This window comes from Anguilla rostrata, chromosome 2, assembly GCF_018555375.3.
Source record: "Anguilla rostrata isolate EN2019 chromosome 2, ASM1855537v3, whole genome shotgun sequence".
Taxonomy (NCBI): Eukaryota; Metazoa; Chordata; class Actinopteri; order Anguilliformes; family Anguillidae; genus Anguilla; species Anguilla rostrata.
The window spans coordinates 47729048-47755523 of NC_057934.1; the positions used below are offsets into that span (position 1 = coordinate 47729048).

At 37.1% G+C, this 26476-nt stretch overlaps 1 protein-coding gene across 1 annotated transcript in view; it reads left to right on the forward strand.

Moving 5' to 3' along the window:
* Positions 1-11033, forward strand: part of LOC135248259 (glutamate receptor ionotropic, NMDA 2A-like) — a 118386-nt gene extending 107353 nt beyond the window's left edge. Inside the window, exons 11-13 of the mRNA XM_064322666.1 lie at positions 1082-1269; positions 2949-3187; positions 4886-11033. Coding sequence (XP_064178736.1) covers positions 1082-1269; positions 2949-3187; positions 4886-6697 — 2239 coding nt within the window. The 3' untranslated portion in view covers positions 6698-11033. The remainder of the gene's footprint in view (positions 1-1081; positions 1270-2948; positions 3188-4885) is intronic.
* Positions 11034-26476: the final 15443 nt, after the last annotated feature.

Consider the following 26476-nt stretch of genomic DNA (forward strand, 5'->3'; position numbering starts at 1 on the left):
TTTCATACACACCCCCTATTAAGTACTCTGGTATTGTCAGTACATGTTTGCATCTGGATATTTTTTCTGGTGGCTGAATTTTCAGACTCTTTACTGCATATTATATTTACACCAACCCACACCTCCAAATGACAGGCCTTGTGCTAAAAAGGACTAAAAAACAGCGATGAAAATACCAACCTCCATGATAATGTCCTTGCACAGGCCTTTGCCATTCAAAAATATTCACTTCACACCAGTGAGGTGTCCTCATAATATGGGGTCATCTTTCCCATTTCTGATCTTTTCATATTACAACACTAGGAAGCAACCTTTGGGTTTAAAGGTTAAGTGTCATCATTTCAAGCACAAAGCACAGAGAATTTCAGACATGCTTTAGCATGGCCTTCTATAGAAACATATAGCATAATGTCAACAAGGTGAGGATTATGTGAAATATGTTTAATTTTACAAATTCAGCAGTTTTAACAGCCAACACCCTTGTTTAATGTCTGGCACTATGAATACCGAACACAAGTGCATCAGTAGATAAAACACCTCACTTATCCTACATGTAAAATATGTTTATTTGATTTAATTTGGCTATTATTATCAAATATATCAATTATCCGTTAAATCACTAAATTGTATTAACCTTCATGAAAATGTACAACTCACAAAAAGATTAAAATTAATACATTTATTAAGTTAGAACAAATATTCACGTCTCATCTAAAGACAAGGTTCAACTACCTTAAAAGAATAATAAATGCTGCATACATGGACAAATTCACTGCCATACAAGAAAGGAATGAAATAAAATAACCAAACCACAGCATGTCTGTCCCAAAGTAATCCAAAGATGTGCCAAGACTGAAGATCAAAAACCAAAAAAACAGCAGGGTATTCCAAAAGACCAGTGGTCTGGAGGCTAGACCTAGATGCAGGACTCAGATGCCTGCTTCCAATGAACAGTTGCAAAGTTCTAATTGCCCAAACAGACTGCTGTCTAAAAGAAAGCTGCATCCAAGCACATTTTGTGTGCCCTCTCTCTTGTTGGGAAACATTTTAGTGTAAACCATTGTTCTGGTTTTTTCGACAGGAAACTGGATGCCTTCATTTATGATGCAGCTGTGCTAAACTACATGGCTGGGAGAGATGAGGGGTGTAAGCTGGTGACCATTGGGAGCGGTTACATCTTTGCCACCACGGGCTATGGGATTGCTCTGCAGAAAGGCTCATATTGGAAACGTCAGGTCGACTTAGCAATCCTGGCCATCATTGGAGACGGTACACACTCCTTCATTTTGGAGAAGGGTAGATGGGGAATTTGTAGGTCACAGTCTCAGTCAAAGTCCTTCTTTCCTATATCCCTAGCAAACAAGTGGACAAATGTAATGTCATTTTTCTTATGTCAATCAAGGGATAAGAAAGGTGACAAATGAAACAGACAGAGAAGCAGAATCCACATTGAGCATGCTAGCTTGCTAAGAAACAGTGAATGAAGTGATTAGCTTGTCATGATTCTTTTTCATTTAAAAAGGCAAAAAGACACTGTACATTGTGGTAACCTGTCAAGTTAAAATTGTGAAACTGCTGCAGTATATGAATTGTTCATGTTTATTGGACTTTTTATAGAAATGCAGACTCCTGTCAACCTACAGGTATATAATGTATTCATCTGGCAAGTACTCTAGATTATTGGAAAGGTTATTTGGAAAGGGTGGTGAGGTTATTAGTCACAGCCTATGTTGCAGATGATTGTGGGAGATCAGCATGAACTGTACACATATGCAGACTCAAAGACAACAAAGAAAAGAGATCACAGTGGATTAGAGAATCTGCTAATGTAATGTAATGAAGCCCTCCTGTCATTTTGTGTGGATTGTACTGGCCCTTAAGATGGTGGCCACAACAGTACTGCATCTCATCCTCAGGGTTTGTTAGCTGGAGAACCATTTGGGATGCAGCCTTAATTATCTGCATAACGGGATGTGTAGTGTGGGAGCCAGAGGCAGAAACACATAAGAATCAGTGCAGGCAACAGAGAACTAGTAAAATAACATCATGCTACCACCCACATGCACTTGATTTGGCCTCCCTTGTGGGAATTGGAATGAAGTTAAAATGAATAAACATGGCTTTTTAGCATTGCATTAAATGTTGGAGGGGGGAAAAAAACAAATTCTGTATGTATTTCTTATCCATTCCTTTCTCCCTCCAGTTCTTCTGTGAGCCTGCCTGTCAAATGGGTAGCATGTATCCAAGCAGCGTAGCTGTGTCTGTCACAGCTTGTGTGATTATTTCTCTGTTCTTTTCCATACATAATTAGGCCTGTTTTGAAGTGTGTGCCGAGACAAAAAAAAAAATGTAGAGTAGGAAAAGTAAAGCAGAATTTGATGACACAATTGTCACCCTCCTACATTATAGTCACTGCATCTGAGCTGAATAGCGCAAATACTGAGGACTGAATGTACAAGTGAATGTATCGTACGTTCCATGAATATTTAAAGCATATCTATTTTCATTTGATGTGTTTTACTGAGATCTGAACTACAGTAATAGACTGTTATAAGTAAATATTTTGAATTTCCTTTAGAAATTTTGTGTTGAAAAATACCATGTATACCACAGGCAGCATTGCCATGTCTTGTAATACTCCTTTTGATTTGAGACTATAAGTTCAGGCCAAATAATTTAGAGGTTTACATTAAGTGCCCATTTAATGTTTTGGCAAACAGTGCTGTTCACATGGAAGATGCACCTCATACAGCAATGTGTTTTAAGGACATACAGTAAGTTACTGTTAATGCTGGAAGGAGGCTGATTCCATTCTGTACATTATGCACAGGATGCCGGCTTACATTGGATGATTTTTAAAACCAAATTACATTAGAATTTAAAAATAAAGTATTATTATTATTATTATTATTCATCTGCATTGTAGTAAATTTCTAATGTGTTCCCAGGTGAGATGGAAGAGCTGGAAGCACAGTGGCTGACGGGCATCTGCCACAACGAGAAGAATGAGGTTATGAGCAGTCAGCTGGATGTTGATAACATGGCTGGTGTCTTCTACATGCTGGCTACAGCCATGGCTCTCAGTCTCATTGTCTTCATCTGGGAGCACCTGTTCTACTGGAGGCTGCGCTACTGTTTCACCGGCATATGCACTGGCAAGCCTGGACTGCTGTTCTCCATCAGCAGGGTATGTTCCTGCCTCCTCTGTCCTTATCAAACTGAGACACAATGCTATCATACTGTTGTTATAAAACTGCTCTGTGAGACACAAGTGCACTAAATGGTGCCCCTTTCCCCCATGACTGTTGGGGGATGTCAGTGAACATTTAACAGGTTTGTTACAGAGTTTCAGGTATGCTATCTGGAGTCAAAAAATTTAAATTATGAAACTACTAAAGTGCATTTGAAGCAAGCCTTCATTTGTTTGGCATTTATTTTAAAATATAAAGAATACAAAAGAAAGCCACAAACAAATTTGTGAACAGAACAGAATATTTGTTGTATTTGTATATTTATTATTTTAATAATATTTTTTTTGTAATATTTGTTAACAAGTCAGACAAGGCACAGATGTAAACGTGTTATATATGGCACTTTATGCTGTCCGAAGTGGAACTTAATTTTCCTATTATATTTTGAGGCAAACATAGTAACAGCAGTGACTAACTTGGCAGAAGTAAATATGCCTTTAGAGCACAGTAGAATTTCCTGCAGAGACAAAACTTGAGCAAAAAGTTGTGCAAAGATGGTTTCAAATATTTGTTGTTTACTAAAACTTAAGAGATCATCTTCAATTTGTCCCTTGTAGGTTTACCTTAGATGGTCCAGGCTCTTTGCTATTAAAGTGCATTAAGGAGAGTGCATTCACAGTACATTCTCACCTAAATCAATTATGTTAGTGATCATTCTTGTCATATCCAAATATAATTGCTGTATGTAGCTAGAGGTAAATTAATGTTGACATTTTTATAAACATGTCATATCCTATGGTGTTGTAAATAACGAAGTAAATTAAATGTAAAGCAAATGAACAGCAACATGTTCACTAAACTGTCATCCAACCATTTATATAGTGGCATCTAGCTAGCTAGCCATATACTGTGTAGGCTTGTGAAGTAAATTATCATTAGCATTTTCTCTAACTGGTCATGTCTTATTGTGGCATACTAGCTAGCTCCAAGAACTGGCCTCATAGGCTTTGTTAGGTAAATAACATTAAAGACACCTATTCTGTTTATTCCAATCTGAAAGACTTGAGCCATGAGCTGTCTTTATATTTTTATATATATATTTTTGGAGATGTACTGAACAGCGTGTACTTTAACAGACCTTGTTTGAAAATACAAATAACTGAAAGCCCTTTTCTCACATTACACCTTCTCCTATTGGTTGACACACTATTAGGTCAGACTGTAGGGCATTGAAAGTTCGACTTCGGTCAGCAGACAAAATTGTATTTCAACTTTTCATAGCAGCAGAGCATTGCTATGACGGACTTACTCACACTGGTCAATGTTATCTGCCTACACATTCCTCTCTCAGAAAACAATGGCAGTGCATTTTTTTGATGAATACCAAGTTGGCAGTGTTTACACAGCCTTTGGTGATCAGCTTTGTTTGAATCAAACTGCCAAATCCAACCGGCTTATCATTTGTATTATTTGCATTGGAATGTAGTGAAGTACAATTGCTCTTATTATCAAATGGTTTCTGACAGCTAGCTATGAAACCAATCTGTGATAAAATTCAAGGGACATTTATTTTCATACAAAACTCAAGCTAAGTTATTACAAAGTCTCTTAGTTCAACATTGAAGTGCTGGGATATATTACATATAGGGCCATCATGTAATAGAGCCACTTTAACGCACTTGTTTCTTTTTCAGGGTATATGGAGCTGCATTCATGGTATCCATATTGATATGAAAAAGAAGTCCCCTGACTTAGACTTCAGTCCTCAGGCTAACATGCTAAAGCTTATTAAGTCAGCCAAACAGATGACTAACATGAGCAATCTCAACACATCAAGGATCAACTCCCCTAAGCGTGCCACTGACTTCATGCATTCATCTGGACCCATGCTAATGGACATGATGGGAGACAAAGGGAATTTTGTCTACACTGACAATCGCAGCTACGCCCCAAAGGAGATGATTTACAGTGACTCCAGCGACTTCCAGGCCTTCCTGGCCAACCGCCACAAGGACCACCTGAACAACTATGTGTTCCAGGGCCAGCACCCCTTGACCCTGAATGAGGCCAATCCTAACAAGGTGGAGGTGGCCGTCAGCGCCGAGGCCACGCAGACCAGCTCCAAGCCACGGGCGCTGTGGAAGAAATCGGTGGAGACGCTGCGGCAGAACCAGGGCGGTGCTGCTCCAGACCCGCTGCCCCCTGATTCTCGGCTGACCATGAAGAGCCAGCGGTACCTTCCTGAGGAGGCAGCTCACTCCGACATCTCCGACTGCTCCAGCAGGGCCGCCTCTTACAAAGAAGCCGACAATAACCAGAAGCACCTGAAGCCCAAGGATAACTTAAAAAAAAGATCGATGACATCAAAATACCCTAGGGATTGCAGTGAAGTAGAGTTGTCCTACTTAAAAAGCAAGCAGGTAGGGCAAACCCGTGAAAAAATATACACCATAGACTCAGACCGGGAGCTGAGTTTGCACTCGGATTCGCTACATTACAGGGACAGCAGGGGGCTGCCCGAAGATTTGGATTACCCCGAAATGTATTCAGACCACAATGACAACTACAGAAAACCTGATCAGCCAATCATCCATCTCAACAGTAGTCCCCTCCATCACACTGACACTGAACTTGTCCCCTCTAAAGAAAACAAATACAACCAGTACACCAAATACTACAGCTTGAAGGAGAAGAACGTCACTCCACACGAGACAAATGATCGCTACAAACAAACTCATTGTCGGAGCTGTCTGTCTAAGATGCCAAATTATCCCCCCCACTACACAGTCAGATCCCCTTATAACCGCTGCGAAGCCTGCCTACACATGGGCAACTTGTATGACATAAGTGAGGATCAAATGTTGCAGGAATCGGCCAACCCCTCGGTACAACCGAACGAAATGTTCACTCAGTACTGGAGCCAGACTGACGGGCCACATGCAGATAAAAGGAATAGACTGCGACTTAGCAGGCAGCATTCCTATGACAATATCCTAGACAAGCCCAAGGACGCGGACCCGGGCCGGCCCGCGCGCAGCATCAGCCTGAAGGAGAAGGACCGCTGTGTGGACGATAGCGCTTATGCAAACATTTTCAGTGTCAAACAAGACAAACTGTTCGGCAGCAAATCCATGCTCTTCAATCACAACCTGGAGGAGATAAAGAGAAGCAAGTCACTTTACCCTGACCACCCCACAGAAAACCCCTTCTTCCATTCCTTACGGGACGATCAGCGCCTCGTCCATGGCAGGAGCTCCTCTGACATTTACAAACAGTTGGCCCCGATCAAATCAAGGTCAAGTGACAACAATCAGAGGTCCTCAGTCAAGTCCACCACCTCCTACTGCTCTAGAGATGATCGAACACCTAATGACCAGTACTTTTCAGAGCAAGTAATGCCTTATGTAGCCAATAAGACGAGTGCATACACAACTCCCCGGGTTCTGAATTCTTGCAGCAATAGACGAGTATACAAGAAAATGCCTAGTATTGAGTCAGACGTTTAATGCTCTGTTTGTACAGCTTAAATATTAATCCACCTACATGTAAGTCATGTAACCAAGTACTTTCTTGACAAAAGAAAAGAAGAAAAGACTTCACTTCCAGGTTATTTTTTGTGTATCAATAAGTTTATCATATGGGGCTTGCTGATGATTTTCAGTGTTTATTTTGTCTTGGTAATATTTTTTAGACTTAAAGTATAATTCAAAAACAGGTCTATGCCAGTGTCATTGGGAATGGTTGGTTTCTGTCTGAACAGTCTTACTTTCTGGTGCTGGTTGTCTCTCCAGCTGGATGAAATGAAATGATGATACCTTGTCAAAGCTGGTGGACCATTCTGCTTGAGACTGGCATTGGGTAAAATGTAAAATGCAAAAACAAAAATTAATTTAAAAAAGAAAAAAAAAAGAAAAAGAAAAAACAGAGGCACTAGTTATAATGATATCATCATCATGATTGTGCATATAGGCATGGTAGATGGATGGAAGCCAGAGACATTTGTCTTCATTCAGAAAATCTGGCCAAAAAGTGCTCATGTAGTGTGGTATTCACTCCTGGTACTCAGATATGAACCTCATGAAAGCGAGGGTATATGATATGCAGTATTGCACTTATAACATTTTGCAACATTGCTTTTGTTGTATTACTATAGATGTGGGATTTTGGCATTCTAATCCCTACTTAAAATGGTTGAGCATTTAGCTTATTTAGTAGCACCCTGAATCCATTAGTTAACATCTCATCTTTGCTTTAAAAAAAAAAAAAAATCTAATTATAGTCTGGAATAGACTATTTTGCATGTATTATTTTGGTATTCAAAACAAAAATAATAATTTACATTTGATGGAAGTGGTCTTGCTGATTCTAGGTGGATGCGTGTGCAATCAAAGCCTGAGCAGTAATTAGAAACTGAGACTAATGATCATGGTGTGTATAAACAGAAAAAAAAGTCTGGTGAATATTTGATAGGGAATCATGGAATATTGTATGGATTCTCAATCTGAAACAGGGTAATAAAGATTTCAAAGTTGTTCACAAAATCACAACATTTGTATTACTTATCCTGTACAAACATTCAGTACTTCACTTTGGGGTAGTACACTGATTTTGGCAGGATCATTTTAATTTGCATTCTGGTATGAATTTATTAAGAACATAATTGCTCTTCTAAATATGGTTGTGTTATAATATTTTACTTTGTTTTGTGAAAAGAATAATGAATTGAAAAGGCTGTAATTAAGAGTTTGTCTCCGTGTTGCCATCAAGTCATATTACAGTACTTAAAAGGCAAGTGTGAAACTTTGGGTAAGTTAGAAGTGTTAAACGGAATATTAATGTTCATTGATGGCCATAACAGAGTGAATAAACACTGCATCAGCAGCAAATCACAATTATCATTTTCAGCACTATAGAACATTAACATTTTTATTCAATAAGATAATATAATGAACCAATAGAGATTAAATAAATGGTCATAATCAGTTTAATTTACAGTATTAGGGGAAATACACTATACACGTTAAACTGACATTATCCACTCTTTACTTTGTGTGACTATGGAAAATACCTCAGGAGACTGAATGCATAGTGGAAAAAGTGTGACTGATTCATTGATTCAGTTCATCAAAAGGACATACATGCATATATCATGTGTAACATTATGCACAAGCGTAGAATGCAACAGTGATGCAATAGCAATGAGAGTCAGACTGTACATTGCATTGTTGAAATTAAGTGGTTTCAGGGAAGACTGGTTTATGAAAATTCATTTATTCTTTCATTATGATTGTAATCACTATGGATATGCATTCAACTGATATCAGGCTTTTCAGAACTATATTTTCCAGTCCTGCCTGCTCATATTTTTATTTTATTTTTTATTTTTATAGAGTGGCCATCAATGTAACTCTCTTAGAAGTACGTTAAACTCTCACCAGCACAGAGTTTAAGATCATGCTTGTGATTCTCAGTCTCTGATCACACTGTTAAACATGCTGCAGAGATGTGAATATATAAGACTTCCACACAGCCTGGGGACACAGCCTTTTTTTTTTACACATGACATTAATGTTTGGGTGTGATATTTTAAGATGTTTTTCAAGATTTTCATATTTGTGTGCAAATATTTTCAGTATATTTTCCAGAATGGAAAATACTTATTTAAGCTTGCCCATTGTTTTGGAAAAAATATTTTTTGTGCATCATTGCTTACATGGTATTATGTACTTTGCAGGCCATTATTTATTTATTTATTTATGGTTATCAGAGCATTTTTTCTTCAACCAGTGATATTAAATGTAAGATGCTGCCAAAGGAAGCTAACGTTTGAGCAATATCCACATGTATAATATCAAGTTGCAATATAAGATTGATATTGAGGAATTAATTCTTTTTTCTTGGTCACTCATTGATTTGTTTATTTTGATTAATTTGGTGTAAGTACCCTTGTCTTATTTTAAACAAAATAAAAGTTGTGAATGCATTTAAAAAGATGGCATGCTAAAAATCTTTATGTAATACACTAAATAGCTTTCTTTTCTTTGATTTTGTGAACACTAATGATTTTTGTCTGGTTGAAAATAAATGTACAAGTATGCGCATTTGAGGAGAAACATTCCGAACTGGACTTGAATTAAGTACTGTTGTTTTGGAATACAGCAAGAGAAGGCCTTCTGCCCAGTCTATTGCTTGATACTCAGTATGTGCCTCTGTACTATAACCTTTTCCCCTGTATAGTAAAGCAGTGTGTTTTACCATGTATACAATGCATACTTTCTCTTCCTTGGTTGGTTAGTTAAGTGACCAGCAGTCACCCCATGTTTTTCTTTCAAAGTACATTCAGATATAAAATGTAAAAAAAAAAAAAAAAAAAAAAAAAAATGACCTATTGTAATTTTTTTTTCATTGAAGAACCATTTCGTCTTTTATTTAAAGGAAATATTTACATTTTAGGCCCAGAAAATGTTTACTAATTGGAGATGCATATGCTATGCATTCATCACTTATTTCTTTATGGGGTATCATTGCGGTTTCATGAAAGTGTGGCTAGCTGAGCATTTCAGTAGAATGGGGAAGGAGAAAATTTGGGTTTTGAGATGAAATTCAAAGAAAATGCAAAATGAAATTACTGGTATACAGTCAAATCATGGGTGTTTAATTTTGTATTTTTATCCTATATTTTAATCACATTTCACCTATTTCATATCATACTTTCCAAGCAAAAAGGACATATTATTGAAGGGGAAATTAACTTGGATTCCTCTTTGTATGCAGTACGTAAGCATGCTTCCAATAGCAGCTGCAATGCCCTGATTTATTGTTTTCTTTTAAATTCATAATTGAAGGTTAAAACTATTGAGAAATAGGGACAGGCAATGGGACAGCAGACAAACTTGTATTTGAAAGCATCTTCATTTATTTAACATATTGTATGATTCTCAGTTTTGTCCATGATGTAATGTGTTAGGCACAGACAGAATTACTTTGGTTGACATTATAAACTGGTAAGGTTGACTTGAACAGGTATTCAGTGCTAGGATAAACAGTGAATATTAAAACTTCTCTGCTGTCAGCTATAACCTTTGCAGACTGCATTATGTCCTCCTCAAGAGTCAGCTGTTCCATTGATCTGGAATTGGCTCAATAATAGTATATTCAATAGTACATTCTCAGGCATAGCCTAATGTGAATTAGCCAGCCCGTTTTATGCAGACATGAACTTTGCCTTGAGGCAGTGAGGACTTGGTAAGAGCACAGTACAAACTGGATCTTAAGCACCTTTTGAGAGGGATGAAAATATTTAACCATACAACATACACAATGTTTTAATGACACCAGATTTTTATTTCAGGTGTAATGTACAAACCCATGTACAATGAACAATGCAATCCATGTTATGTCACAAAGTTATTGTGCCATGATTTTGATATATTAGTCATTTCATTGGAAAGCACACACACAAAAAAATGATAATAAAACATGCATATGCATTCACATTAATTCCTGTGTTCTTACATGCCCACAGCAGTGAAGTATTTATTTAACTAGTGCATGTTTCTATAGCATTCATAATTTTGTTTGATACAATAAATTCTTTGTCATTTAAGCACTTGGATGTATGGTGCAGAGGGCCCAAGAGATGGCAAAAAAGTGGTCCATTGTGACCACTATAGATCGCATTATAATGGATGCTCTGCTGAACATTCTAAACTGTTGTATGTACAGTATGTGCACAATGCTGCTGGATTACTTGCACTTGTTAAAGGTGAAGGAGCTGTACATTTGGTATTGTGTAAAAAATGTATAGATCATAAAGGACTTGCATTAAAGGATTAAATTGTTTGGAGAAAAGTCACTTGTGGTTCCTGTTAAATAAGAACATTATTTTGAGTGCACTCTATTCATGATTTATGTGTTGAAGTAGGAATTATTTTAGAACAGTATTTACTGTCAGGGGAGGGGGTCGTATGATTGCGATTAGATCATATCACTGAAGCTATGTAACCATCTGCCAAAAAGAGAAAACAGCATTATTACTTGTGTGTGTAAAATATCTTATATATAAGATCCTATCTTTATACTGTATATACGATCAGATTTTCACTTGTAAAAAGCTGATACAAACTGGCATCAATGAATAATTATTGCCATTGGCAAATTGCATGAGAACACTCTCAAGTAATTAAGATTTAAATATATATTATTCTATCTGAAGTATCATCTTTTTAACATAAGTTGAGATTGGGTGCCACAGTTGTCTTTTAATGAGTAATGTGTTTTCATTTTTGTATCTAGAACAATAGGGGGGTGCGTTTTGGTTGTCAAAATGTAAATACTGCCACCGAAGAAGTTGTGGAAAGATGTAAGAAGGTAAATACGTAAAAATGTCATGTTTTATAATAAAGGCACCTTCTGCCACTTTATATGAATATTGTACAATAAATGTTTATCCAGACAGTATACTGTATGAATATGACAGCTTTGATAATAATTATGATATGTTATTATTTCCTAATGTGATGTTTTACCCGGTAGTACACCTCCTCACACTTAAAGACATTGAAATAACACTAGTATATGACATGTCATTAGCTATTAATTAATTGGATAGTTGACAAAGTGAAACAATGAACTACATTATGCTTCCTTAAAAATATGTCATTGATTTTAGCCCGGTGTGAAAAAATATTGATGATATGCACAACATAGAAGCAGGGCACAATCATGTTTGGGACAAATGGTGTCATGGGTGTTTCTGATTAGTCAGGTGTATTCAATTGTTTCCTTAGTGCAAGTGTAAGAGAGCTTCCAGTATCTAGTCTTGATTCTAGGCTTTTGATTGTCTTTTATGGGCGTTTGTCAGCATAAGGACGTGGGTTGTGCCAATGAAAGTCAAGGAAGCCATTATAAGGCTAAGAAAACAGTCACAGACATAGGTCAAACCTTAGGCTTTGGAACATCAAGACAGTTGAAAGAGAGCACTGGTGAACTCAGTAAACCCAAAGGGCCTGGGAGGCCAGGGAAGAGCTCTATAGTTGATGACTGAAGAATTCAAACCATAACAAAGAACAACACCTGTCCGACAGATCAGAAACACTCTTCAGGAGGCAGCTAAGATGTGTCAGTGACTACTGTCCACAGAAAACTTCAAGAACAGAGTGACAAAGACTACACTGCAAGATGCAAACCACTAGTAAGTCACAGAAACAGGATGGCCAGGTTACAGTTTGCTAAGTACGTAAAAGACCCTGCAGAGTTCTGGGAAAATGTCTTGTGGACAGATGAGACCAAGATTCAGTTATATCAGAGTGATGGCAAGAGCAAAGTACGGAAGGCAAAAAGAACTGCCGAAGATCCAAAAAACCCCACTCCTCATCTGTGAAACATGGTGGTGGGGGTGTTATGGTTTGGGTCATTGTACTTTCATGTATGGTTGCCAAAGGTACTGGCTCATTTGTCTTCATTGACGATGTAAGTGCTGATAGCAGCAGCAGAGTGAATTGTGAAGTATACAGAAGCATTGTCTCTGCTCATATTCAAGCACATGCCTCCAAACCCATTGAAAGGTGCTTCGTCCTACAGCAAGACAACAATCCCAAACATACTGCTAAAACAACAAGTTTTTCAATGCCAAAAACTGGAAAATTCTTCACTTGCCAAATCATTCACCCAATCTGAATCCAACTGAACATACATTTCATATGCTGAAGAGACAACTTATGGCCACTAGGTTCCAAAACAACTAGAAGCTGAAGGTGGCTGCAGTATAGGCCAGGCAAAGCACCACAGAAAAGATACTCAGCACCTGGTGATGTCTGGGTCATAGACTACAAGCAGTACTAAACATGACCTCTTTATTTTATTCAACAGTAATATGTCCGAAATGTTTTGGTGCTCTGATATAGGAGGTTAAATATAAAAAAAATTGCTGTAAATTCTACATGGTGAAATCAAAATATATAAATAATACCATTAATTAAAAACTGAGAATATGGACTTTAACCTCATGTGAATTGTTTGATTACAAATCTAAAATAGTGGAGTAGAGTCAAATCAAGAAAAAAATATGTCTTTGTCCCCAACATTATGGTGCTTGCAGTATATAAATAACTGAACTGGCAGCTACATATTGAATGTCTTATATATGCTGTAGTATCAAACATTTCATCAATGAAAAGCACTGGTCTTCTAGATAACCATATAAATGTAAATCAAAATGTGTAAGTGATTTTCTATGCTTTCCTTTCATGCATTCCCAATAACAACTTTCTTTCCTTCATAATGTCAGACTGTGTTGATGAAATGTGTTGTACAGTACCAACAATTGGGTATCAGCACTGACCCATACACTGACCCCTAGTAATTTGCATTAATAGGTAAAAAGGAGCGTGTGTGGTGGCCATGTAAACTGTTGTACCCATCACATTAACATATCTATCATTACGTGATTCACCATTATAGTTACCATCATGTCATTTGTGTTGTTAGCTTTTGTGTAAGAAAAGTTTTTTTTTAAGTATTTGTAGCCAGTAAATCTTGCTTTGGAGTTAATATTTTCATATTTTTCTACAGTTTGATAGTGTTGATACATTACTTTCATGTTCCCATAAATACTTGTGAAATTAGTTAGAAATAATGCCCCAAATATTTTTTCTGTTTCTTGTGAAGAATAAAAAACATAACTTTTTCAGCTATTGGAACAATAAAGCTTAATCTGATGTAAGGGGAAGCTATTGATGTGCATTGCTCTATGGCTGAAATAATAATTATTCAAGGTTATTTCCAGCTCACAAAGCCACCCAATTCCCAAAGAAACCAGAGCTAAAATTACAGAGGATCAGGCTGAAATATTTTTAGGCACTGTTCTACTTTAGAAATCCTTATTCTTCATGCATCTTGTGCATCTTCTGTAATTGAGCAATGCATTCCAATGCAGTCTCTTAAACCTTTTCACTAAAGATTTTAATTATTTGATAAAATTACACTTACTTCAGAGATAATTCAGACATAGATATAGCTTTGATTCGTGTTTGGCAAATATTGATTCTCTGTCACGTTTTCACATGCTGATTTTATTACACCGTAAATGTTATATGTACATGTATTTGTTAATGTAGATGTTTATCTTAGCGGATATGAGGTGCAATATTTTTTGAAGATCTGGTGGAACTTCTAACAGAATTTTATTTTATTTATTTATTTTTTTGGAGCAATTTTATGACAAGAATGTACACCAAGCATTATTTTGACATTATTCCAATCAAGTCTTGAACACACATATTTAAGGGTATATCTCATTGACATAGGAATGTTCATATTCACTTGTCCATTGCTGTCATGATAATAGTAATATTCAGAGACATCCAGAAGTATTCCCAGTCTTGATGAAAATGCACACAGAAAACAGTATAAAATAAATAATAGTAGTACTAAGCTATATTCTCAAATTAAAATATTGTACGTTAATGATTCAATAGAATCAGCTAAAATAACAGTTTTCTAAAATTATACAGATAAATAAATAAATCTTGCTTACACACAGAATCTTTTAAGATTTCAAGATCAAGATCCTTGTCTTTGCTTTTTGACTGCCCTCAATTCAAAGCACACATTTCTGATTTGTTTCAAGCCTGGAGAGACTGAGATGATCATTGTAAAAGAGTAATTTTGTGGTCAATTGACCATTTGTTTGTTGATTACGTGCTGTGCTTGGAATCCTCGTCTTGCTGAAAAATCTGTTTACAGCCCATTTCGAACCTCCTGGCACAGGGAATCAACTTTTTTGGCCCAAATATCTTGTTACTTCCTGGAGTTCATGATTCCATTTCCATGAACAATAGCTTCAGGAGCAGGAGATGCAAATAGTCCCATAACATCAAAGAACCACAATAATATTTCACCATTAAGTATGATGGGTTTTTTCCCCCCCAGCATAAGCATCATTCTTCTGATGCCTAATGTTGATGGGCAAAACTGCTATTTTGAACTCTTGACCATAAAATCTGGTTCTAATTGAAGTTCCAGTGTTGTTTATTTTCGCTCATTGGATATCCAGATTCTTATTTTTGTTGATTGTTTTATTGCCCTCAAATAGAGGCTTTTCTGACTACCATCCCAAAAAAACCTATTGGCATCTGATGGTACATTTTGGAGACATTTTGTACCAAGATGCAACTAAATTTTGTAGATCTTGAAATGTGGCTTTTTACATGCCCCTTCCCCCCAATTATCTGCCTCACTGTGCATTGGTGAAGGGTGCACTTGTGTTCTCTACCAGGCAGGTTTACCACTATTCCAGTGGGTTTAAACTTACTCATTGACTTAAGAGGAAAGTGGTCTCTTTCTCTTCTGAAGATCGATAACACCACACTTTGGGTCATATTTTCTTAGTCAAGGCACAGCTTTCAAACCACTGAAGTATAATCAAAGCAGACAAGTCACAATTTGCAGCTGTATTTTGGGGTCACGAGGAATTCTATATTAAAACAAAACCTTTAAAAATAGTCATTACTCCAGTCAGGCACAAAACATAAACAGCATAGGTGTTGGACAAAACAGGTCTGGCCAAAGCAGGACCTACTAACTACTAACCCTGATCTACTACGAATAGTTATCTGTCTCCCGATGAAAAGTGGTGAGCCTTCTGCAGGTTTCCTAGTCTGACTGAGGCCCTAACTAAAAACACGTGCATGAAAGAAAAATAACCTTCCCTGTCCAACATCACACAAATAGATGAAGAGATGACCAAACAAAAGCCACAAGTCTGCATCATGGTATAGGGTCCAGTCATAAAACTGCTCAGCAAAAGCATCTCTTCTACTTTAGCTGAAGTGGGCTTATGTACAGCCACAGGCAGGTGTAGCCAATCAGACAATCAGAAGCTCATTAAGGAGGAGTCACCGGTAGAGAGAGAGAAGCACAGATCACCTGCAGTGGGTTAGTTTAATCACCAGCACGTAACACAAAGTAATTTTGAGATTTTGCCATTATTTATGTTGAAACCAGGTTTATTTCATTAGGTTTGGTGATTATGTCAACACCAGGCAGTATTATTTGTTACACTAATTTAGCTGGCGAGTTTATATTCTGTCAATCTGCGTAACATAGTTTTGAAGTTCAAGCAGTTGAATTCATGTGTGGGAAAAACTAGAGCCATCGGCTGGTGATGCTTTATGATGCTGTCTAACTAAAAGTCTGAAGTAGGCTATTGGTGAAAGCTGAATGAATGAAGCAGATTAATGTTATGATCAGGCAGTGACACTGTCTTGATGCTTCCAATTCATCATACAGTACATATATTCATTGTGACATAACATATAGTATATGGTGGTCCAAGGTGATTTAACCCTTTAAATGATGCCCTGAATACATACCTGTATTTGGTGCCATATGTATGTAACAAGTTTAGTCTCCATTTTATACAGATCTCGTTGGGCCAGGCTAAGTTCAAATTCACAGTACATGCGTACATCATGAAAATATCATGTGAATATTCAGGTAAATGAGCATTGCATACCTTAAGTGACACAGCATTGATTATTGATGAATTCCTTATTTTTCTTTTGTTGAGCCCATCACTATATACAATGTGGCAAATATAGCAAGCAAGCTCCATTCAGACGATGTCAGTAGATGAAAAATGCCAATAATGCCAGGCCAGCAGAAGTCCTACATATGCCAAACACTTGCATGCCAAAAGGCTAGCAAGTAACAGTTGGTCTACCATCCACGTGCCAGTAATGACCCACAAAAGGAGAGTAGTCAGTAGGATAACAGATGCAAGCTGATGGAAATAATTTACCTATATTTTTCTCAAACAGGGAGCCAACCTGCGTGAGTCAACTGTATGCATGCATGAGTTATCCAGCACATAGTTTACTGTCTACAGTGCCTGGATCAGATGGGTTTAGGTAGCCTATATTGAGTTCAAACTTAAACTTTAAAATTGTTAAACTTAAAAAACTTGAAATAATAAATCTGTGTTCAGAAGTTTTTATTAATGTGATAACATTTAAAGGTGACAGTGCCTATCCATTACATCCTTGGACACTGACAGCTGTCCAAAACCCAACTTCACCAGAGATGGAGCAGTACAGCTATGTTGCTTTCTTGCCATATGTAAGACACATCTTAAACACCAACTGAGCATTCAAGTGAACTAGTTGTGGCTGTGCTTGTTTACATAACCAGACTTAGCTGAACTGATGCTGCGACGCAGAATTTTGCAGCCCTGACGGTAATTTGCAGCATGCTTAGTAAATATGGCCCTAACTATCATAAAAGGGGATTGCAACCAGCTCCTGGAAGTCTCACAAACATCCAGCTCCTGGATGTCTAGCAAGTCATTGTTGCAGTGAGACAATTTTAGCTTAATAATAAGAGCCTTGCTCCCTAGGTTCTCAACCAGCTATCAACAAACAGATGAAGTCATCTAGAAATCCATCTGTATTCGGAAATGCATTCATTCATTCTGCTGCAAATAATACACTGCATTGGTCACATCTTGTAACTCCCAAGATGGACTTTCCCTGAGGCTGTGCGTGGTGTAGCTAATACTGGGATATGGTCTGCAGTTGCTCTGGACAACCAGAAGCTGAAAGGAAAAAAAAAATTGCTTTAGTTTGCTACTTGCTGATATGAATATATACATCTACTTGAAACAACAGGGGTAGGGGAAGTAACCTCCTATAAAGAGTTATTTGATTGTATTATTGTTTGGTTTGAACCACTTGATATGTTGCCCTATAAAAGGATTTTTAAATATAATTTATTATTTTCTTTGAGATAAATTCTCTTTTATAAACATTAAAACAGACATTGATAGTCATATGAGCATAAGAGAACACTCACACATACACACGCACACACGCACGCACACACATACTGTACAAGAAAAGAGGAAATTACTGAAGTTTCCCCAAGATGCAAGCATTCAGAACATGATATAAATTATATGATACTGTAGTGTGCTGCCAGATGATCGAGGTAACTGAAGCCAAATCACAAGTGTAATATTTTTTTCTCTCCAACAAAAAGGAGTGTAATGCTCTAATTGTGCTCTAGATTTGGTTTCAAAGATTCACTCATACTCTCATTGTATAAGCTTGTATTCCCCCCATGATTGTCTATTGTGCCCAGGATGATAAAATGCTCTGGAACCTGGATTGGATGTTACCTCTTTTTCCCACAGCGCACAGGAACTGGCGCCATGGGCTATGCCTGGCAAATTGTGGTCAGTGACTCACTCACTCACTCACGGGCAACCTTTGAGGGAGGTTTGGTGGGACGCACGCGCGGGTGGTGCTTTGTTTAGTAGGACGCATGCACAGGTGGTACGGCACGACATTTTTAAGCACAGCTTTATCGCCTAGCGTTACTTTAGCTAACCCTAACATGTTTGCGTTTCACCTACTTTAGCTAACCTAGTTAGCGTGTACGGATCGCCTACTTTAGTTAACCTAGTTAGCGCGTACGGATGCTATCCTGCACGCATGAGTAGGAGCTAAGGACACACAGCTACAACCACCGATACAAATGTATGGACACACTGAGGACAACAAATAACGTTACAGTGGTGAGGACATGCCATAACTAGCTAGCTAGCTATATAGTACGGAGGGCAAAACGGAGCTTTACAATGTCACCAGCAGTGTATGCGCGTGAGCTCGACTATGACATTTCTCATAGAAAAGGTTTTTAGCCTTTTCTTTTAGTTCATTACAGTGGTGGTGGTACAAGTGACAAAAAGTAAGTGGCACTGTGCTATTAGCCTTTATTGATCACCGTACAAGGTTCATGTAAAGTAGCTAGCACAATCTGACAGCACTAACCTATAAAAATGTACTGCGAATGGTACTTGCTCAATCAAACGGTAAATGTGAAAAACATTCGATTACAGTCAGCGGCACTGCAATTTTCTGTCACACCCTCAATAAACGGCAAAACTCCCAGTAGAAAATTGAATTAAATCTTTTAACGTCATATATTTTCTGAAACGTTATCGATTCCACTTGGCCACAGTGAGTGAAACTAGGCAATCTAAGCAAAAGTTTCTATGTAAATTATGTCACAAGGATTCCACCTTGCTACCTAAACTTCACAGCATGTGACGTCATGATTGTAGCATGAAATTTCTATTTTCAACCAACTGCCATAAATGAGCGCGTAAAATCAACCAAAACATAGTTCGCCAAGTTGCGACGTGGGTCTGGACGGTTTCGTGCTTGTTCTTGTTTGCACTTCATTTTGGTCAAAAAGAGGATTCCAACAATTTATTTCTGAATAAAGTTTCCTTACTATGGTTTACAAAAACCAAATCTTAAGCAAATCTATTGAAAAGGCCTGCTGGCCTTGTTTTTCTTTCTCACAAATTATTAACATTCACATGACAAACTTTGGTCTGGATTAATAACATACAGAAAAGAGTATATCTGAATTGTCCATGCAACTTCATATTCCATTGTGCAGGGGAAGTGCATGGGCATACAGATAACTCTAGATTTACAGTAGCTTTGCAGCTGACTTAAAGAAAATGAATTGCATTACATCACGTCAGCAGGTTAAATGTGGAGTATCTTCTGCTTGAATCACTTAAAAGGTTGCAATTAATCATTACATGCTCTATCTTGGGTTAAGTAGCATTGAAGCTGTAATTACACTACAAACTGTCTGAGGAAAGTTTACTTCAAATGTATATGTCTTTATAAAGGATATACACAGATAAAAATGTATCTAACCCTTTGATAAATGGTTTAAACAGTACAGTGTACTTATACTGTTAACATGACATTTCGGCTGACGTACCCTTCCTTTTCTGAAAAGTCACACTTAATAATTTCAGTTTTTTTAATTTTTTTTTTTAAAGCAAGATTTATTTTTTCCAGGTTGTTTATTGTCTTATTATATTATCCTGTCTTGTTTATTACTTTAACCCCTAGTTTAGCTGCCATGTTTAAATAAATATGAGCTCAGTTGTGCTGTCAAACTGATATTCTGTCTTCTCTCATTACTCACGATGTCATCACCATCTGCACTACATGATTATGTTTGGTATGGATGAAACTGATCTTTTATTAAGGGGATAATCATCACAGTTGTACGTGATCCAGAAATCTCATTGCACGGACTCAGTTTAGTAGGCCTATAGGTTACTAGAAGTGTTGCTACAAGTGCATTGTGTATTAAGCAGTTCTGTAACAATGTAGCAATAGCCGATTGAGCAGTTAGCTAGTCAGTATACTGATTGGTAGATCACGTTGTGCTGGTCATTGGAAAAGTAGACTACAAGCCAAAACAGTATGGGCACCCCTGTTCTATCCCATTCAATAAAAGCTTTTTATCTATAATTTCACCTGGAGACGGAGTGCCTTGGTCTTTTTCCTTGGTGCTGCATGGTCCATGTAGAAATGGTTTTGTCGAGAATGGTGTGAAAGAACTTGACTGGTGCACAAAGCCCTGACCTCAACCCCACCTAACATCTTTGGGATCAATTGGAAAGCCAACTGCGAGCCAGGCCTAATTGCTAAAACAGTGCCCGACCTCACTAATGCCCTTCTGGCTGAATAGTACAATATTAATGATATGGATTGACTGACAGGTTACCTGACTAGCAGACAGATTTGCTGACTTTATTCCTGTTTTAAGCTGTGGAATCCTTGGGAGTGCACAAAAGACAGGAAATGGAATGTGGTAAGTAGGCGTGATTGTACAGTATAAGCAACTGAAACCAACAGTTGGTACAAAGTATTTCTTCATAAAATAGAATGTTTTCTAAGCATAAATGCGTTATACCAACTTCTGGTTTGCCTTGATTATTTTGGGTGGTCTGTGAAAGAAGGAAGTGCTTTGAGGTTTGCAGACTCCCAGTCAACAATGCTGAATCAATGCTAGACTTGGAAACCTAATGTAACACAATAATGACAGTAGAATATTCTTTGGGTCATGTCCCTGGGATCTCCCCTGGTGACTGTATTGCAAATTAAACTATTGAAGCGCATGTATTTGGGTGTCTGGTTCATGTATTCAAATACATGCCTCCCAGGGACGGTTGTGAACTCTTAATGAAACCCATTGTTGGTTATCATCAATATTATTGATGTCTTTTGGTTCATATCCCCCATACTCCTATTTGGGTATAACATGCCATCGATCACACGCAAACACATGTGCATGAGAGGCGAGTACTCTTATTATTTTGTAACTAAATTAAATTCCACATTCCTGCAGCAGACAATGGCCCTGGCCATGTTATTCACTTGGTTTAGTCTTTCACGCTCCTGTTGTGGTAAACCAGCTCTTTCTCTTCTTCCTTGCTGCTTGGGGGAAAGGCACTGCACTCAGAATAACAATTCTCTCAGCAGGAAGGATTAGAATAACATGCATTACCATTCACTCAAGTACAAATTATTTCCCTGTCCCCATTTAAGTTCCCAGCGTGTGCTTCTTTGCTTAGCCCCACCAGAAAGAAACGAGTTCAGTGTTCAGTGAAAAGAGTTATTTTACCAAAGTACTTTATTTTGGCTAAAGATAATGGGGAGCACTGCTGCTGCTGACATGTCATATAGAGCTAATTACCATACCCAGAGCATTCAAATCTACGGAAGCTCACGGTGATTGACTGGATGAATGGGTGCCATAATTTTAAAGTACCTTCAGTTTAAAGTTAAATATGAATGGATGATGATTACATTCTTTTCCCCACCCTCATCTCCATAAGACTGATGAGAGTGACTAATCTTTGTTATCCAAAAAAATGTTGAATGAAACATATTTGGAATGGGAGAAGATTATTACTGAATAAGAATATTTTATTTAATATTTTTTGCAACAGACATTATGTTCTGCCAGTTATTAGTATATTATACAAAAACAATGTGAACATGAGCTTAAGAACCTGGTTTTACCTGGACATTTAAGCGCCTTCTTTGATTCTACACCCCATTAAACTAGTATGATTTACCATCATTTGTTATTTGTACTGTAACTATTGTTGGAGGTCCCTTGTGACAAGGGATCAAATGAATACCCACATGCAGTACTCCAGGTGTCAGTCACTTAGGCTTATTAGTAAGCTATGCATTATCATCTCTTATACATCCATATTTTCTCTTTATTAGCTACCATGTTCATGAAGATTTGAAGGGATTTGTTTCTTCATAGAAGTATTCTGAAAACAAGAAGGGAGAGGTAATGTATTACAACAGGACTGTCAGTTTTTGCTAAACTGATAATTCTGTTTATATCCATTTTACACAAGCCATTTTGATTTAAGCACATTTACTGTAAAATAGTTTATGGTCCTGATTCAATCAACTTTTATCCTTAAATTTGCCTCACAAATAGTGCAAATATGCATGTTTTTTCTTCACAAAACAGTTCAACTCAGAATGTTTTTCTACGTTTTTTTTCCATTAAAACCATAACAGTTGCCATACACGTACGAGTCAAAGATGTTGAATAAATTCAGGCCAGTGCTGGGTTTGAGACAGATTTGTGTGATGTAAAGGCATTGGTATACTTTTTTGTTGCTGGAATGCAGTGCTATGAGAAAGTACTGTGTACCTGAATAAACACAAAACACATTTTTAAAATTATTTCATTTATTTAATTTTGCTGTTAAAGGTGGTGCAACCCGTTATTAAGTTTAAGGGGGCAATTACTTTTTCACATCCGTGATATGGGTGTTTGACAATTTTTCATTAAATAAATGAAATAATAATTGAAAAATGTGTTTTGTGTTTACTCAAGTTTCCTTTTGTGTAATATCACATTTTGTATAAAGATCTGAAACCATTCAGTGTGACAAATATGCAATAACAGAGTAAATAAAGAAGGAGGCAAATGCTTTTTCATGGCACTGTATATTGTGCTAATCTTTCAATGATGGTAATGTTTTTTTTATTATTTTTTTAGAAATACCATGGGTATGTGCATTGGGCTGTGCAGTTTTAAATGACTGACTTCCTTAATAATTATAGTATGCCATTTGGCTATATCGGTTGTGTTTCCTTGTTGACAGGTGTGCTCTTGAGGGGCAACTGGATGGCTTGTCCTGTTAAGGCACTGCACAAGTACATGGATGAGTCCCATGGTCTGGCTTTGAATCTTGGACCACAGGTGGGTGGAATATACCTTGAAATTTACTTTTAAACTAAGAATGAATTATAATTGTTATGTTCTTTGATTGACACTTACTGACATGTGATATAAACCTTGTTTTGTAATGCTGGTCTTTGTTGATCTGGTGCCCAGTCTTTAGTCACACTTATAAGCAAACCTGATATACTGTACCTAGATTTTACATTTGGACGTTTTTACATTCTGCGTAATGCTGTCAAGTACTTCATCTTATTGTGGCTCACCCACTCTACAGTACACTTTAACACAGCAAAGGCATCCCCAGAATAACTCCCCAGAATAAGTAAAACATTTCATCTGAGAATGAAATTCTGTGACAGCGAGGCTGTACTGACACTTTGATGAGTAAGTCTGAAATCCTTATGCAAAGACTTGGCAATACAAAAAAAAGTCATTTTATTTGAAGTGTATCTATATACTGTATTGCACATTAATCTTGTTCTAAAATTAAACATATTTATCCTACCAACTCCTACCTCTTAAAAATTAAATTAAATAAGTTTGTGGATCATATAGATCTATTGACTTAGGTAACATGTTGCCAACTTCTCAATTTTAATTGAGTTAACTCAGTAAATGTTGAGGCAACAATTATAGTTGCTGCACTCAGTAGAATTTCCATTATCCCCCTTTGCTTCATTCTGTCTCTCTACAGTACCACATTCTGAAAGCAACAAGAATACTTGGCACCCTAGCCTCAAGATAGCAGGAGGCCAAGAAGATCATTAATTCAGCATTATTGGACCACCCTGCTTCAGTGAATCAGATGCCCAGGCAGGCACTTGCCCCATAATCCCTTGGATTACAACGGCAGCCCCAGCCATAGTCTGCTTTAGGCCACCAAAGGCCATGCCTCGAGCCAATTGAGAATTTAGTTGATGAATTTAGTTGGCTGCATTAATGAACTAGCTGCCATTTTTTTCCGTCTTACTGTTTTCTTTCTATTTCACTACTTTCCTGGAAAGGACATTGTCATAAAAGTCTGTAACCATGTATTGAACATTAGGGGGACCAGATATGACTGGGCGTGGGTGAGTGTTAGGGGGAGCATGAAAAAAACGAAATATATTTTTGAGGTTTTAGGTGAATGTTTAGGACAACATGTCCTCAGTAATACTGTGAGGATATTTTTTCAGAACTTCTATTGATTTAATTTTTATTTGGCAACATACATTTTCTCACTCTGACTAGGACAAAATTTTGTATAGATAATTTGATTAGTACAAAATCTAGAAATAACAATATTGTATATTTCGAGCTTTGTTGTCAATTTGATGTCATTTTATTTGGAAAAAACTAATCAAACTTTTTTTTTTCTAGCACAGTGAAGACAGTAGTGGTTTAAATATATGAATTGTACAAATTCGCTGATAACTAAGGGGGAGCGGGGAAATAACTAATGGTTTTTGTATTTGGCTCAATTATGAAAATATCACTAGAGCTAGATTAATCATTTTTAATACAAACAACCTACATCCCTTGGAGTGCCACATTTGAAATATCACGTTTTGGCAAACCTTCATTCAGAGAATACAAGTCTGACCAAGAATTAATATGAGTTAATGAGTTAATATTTCCAGAATACAATTGTGAGTACAGTCATCTCTCTATTACTAACAATTACAATGGCATTCATAATTTTGTTTAATTATGGATGGTGAAAGGAGGGAAACCGTGTTGCTTGGGATCGTTAACAGAAAATAGACTTTGCAAGCTGATGCCTGTGTCTGGTTGGATGAGCTTTAATCTTCGCTGGAGGCTTTCACTGTTTCATAACAATCCTCCATGTGCTCCTCGGTTCACTCACATAACCTTTCCTAGGACTTTAGTTTGTATGAAGGGCTCAACCCTCATTTACTTTCACATCTCAAGAGAGGAAAACAGTTTGAATAATTATTTCTGCCCTCTTCAGGGCCCCATAGGTAATGGAAATATATTTTATCTTTTAATAAAATCTTTTCTTTACAGCATTTGTAAATTTCAGGTTATCCACACTTCTAAAGCATTCATATCAAGCAAGCATCCAGCTGTTCAAAGAGTCAAGCTGCCATATGTCCTTGTAAATCACTGTCAGGCAAATATGTTGAAACACATCAATTCAAATGGACAAAACATATGGCTTCCTCCTACTTCAAAATAATAAAAGAATCCACACATGGCAAAACGCTCCCTTATGTCAAATTTATTTATTACCAAATATGACATTTCAAGCTACCATGCTTTTTTAAAAAATCAGAAATTATCTTTTATTATTCTGTTTTATAAACTTTTTAAACTTTCTATTGTTCACACAATACTGAACCAATGGCAATCTGAGAAAATACCTAATATCTTGAATGTATCTATGGATTGTTCAAAAAGATTTTATATATGAACTATTATTTTAATTAAAGATGATTATCATGCTTTATGAAATCACACTTTACACACATTAGTCAAGCACACATTAGTTTAACACTAAATGAAGTTTGAATAAATAAAACAGAATCCCATGGTGCATGGATAGCCCTCCATTAATATGTAGAAAAGGACAGTGGTAGTATTTTTTAAGAAAAATATCGCACAAACACTGGTATTCCTGGAGCTCTTGAGCTGACATGACTTGTCAGACCTTCTTCTGCTCTCAAAGATTTGTCCCATGTTCCCTCTTCTGGCACTGTCACTGACCCACTTTGATCAAGCACATCTGGAACATTGTTTAACACATGGATGGAGAGCTACATGGCACAAAACAGAACGCAGAATGTATTAATTATATTTCCAAGAAAATGCAAACATATGGTAACTCGCACATATGGACAGCACTATGAAAAGACATACAACATTTTAGCTGCCTGCCTAATTTTCTACTACACTGGAAAAGAGCTCTACTACATCAGAAATTAGCTCTACTATTAAAATAAAAGTAATTAGGTGTAATTAATAATGTCATTATTCTGTGAACAACAAATACCTTCTAAAACCGTTCATACGTGGCCCTCAAAGCACTTTCCAAATCAAAAGACCTGTTAGTAGCCAATGAAGAGGGGTGTGACATGAGCATGCTTGGTTAGACTGCATGCAGGTTGTGTGGCTGTTTTCTGAATTAGCTGCAGGAGTTTAATGACTCAGGTAAGAGTAGCAAGAAGGGAATTGCAATAATCTAGTCA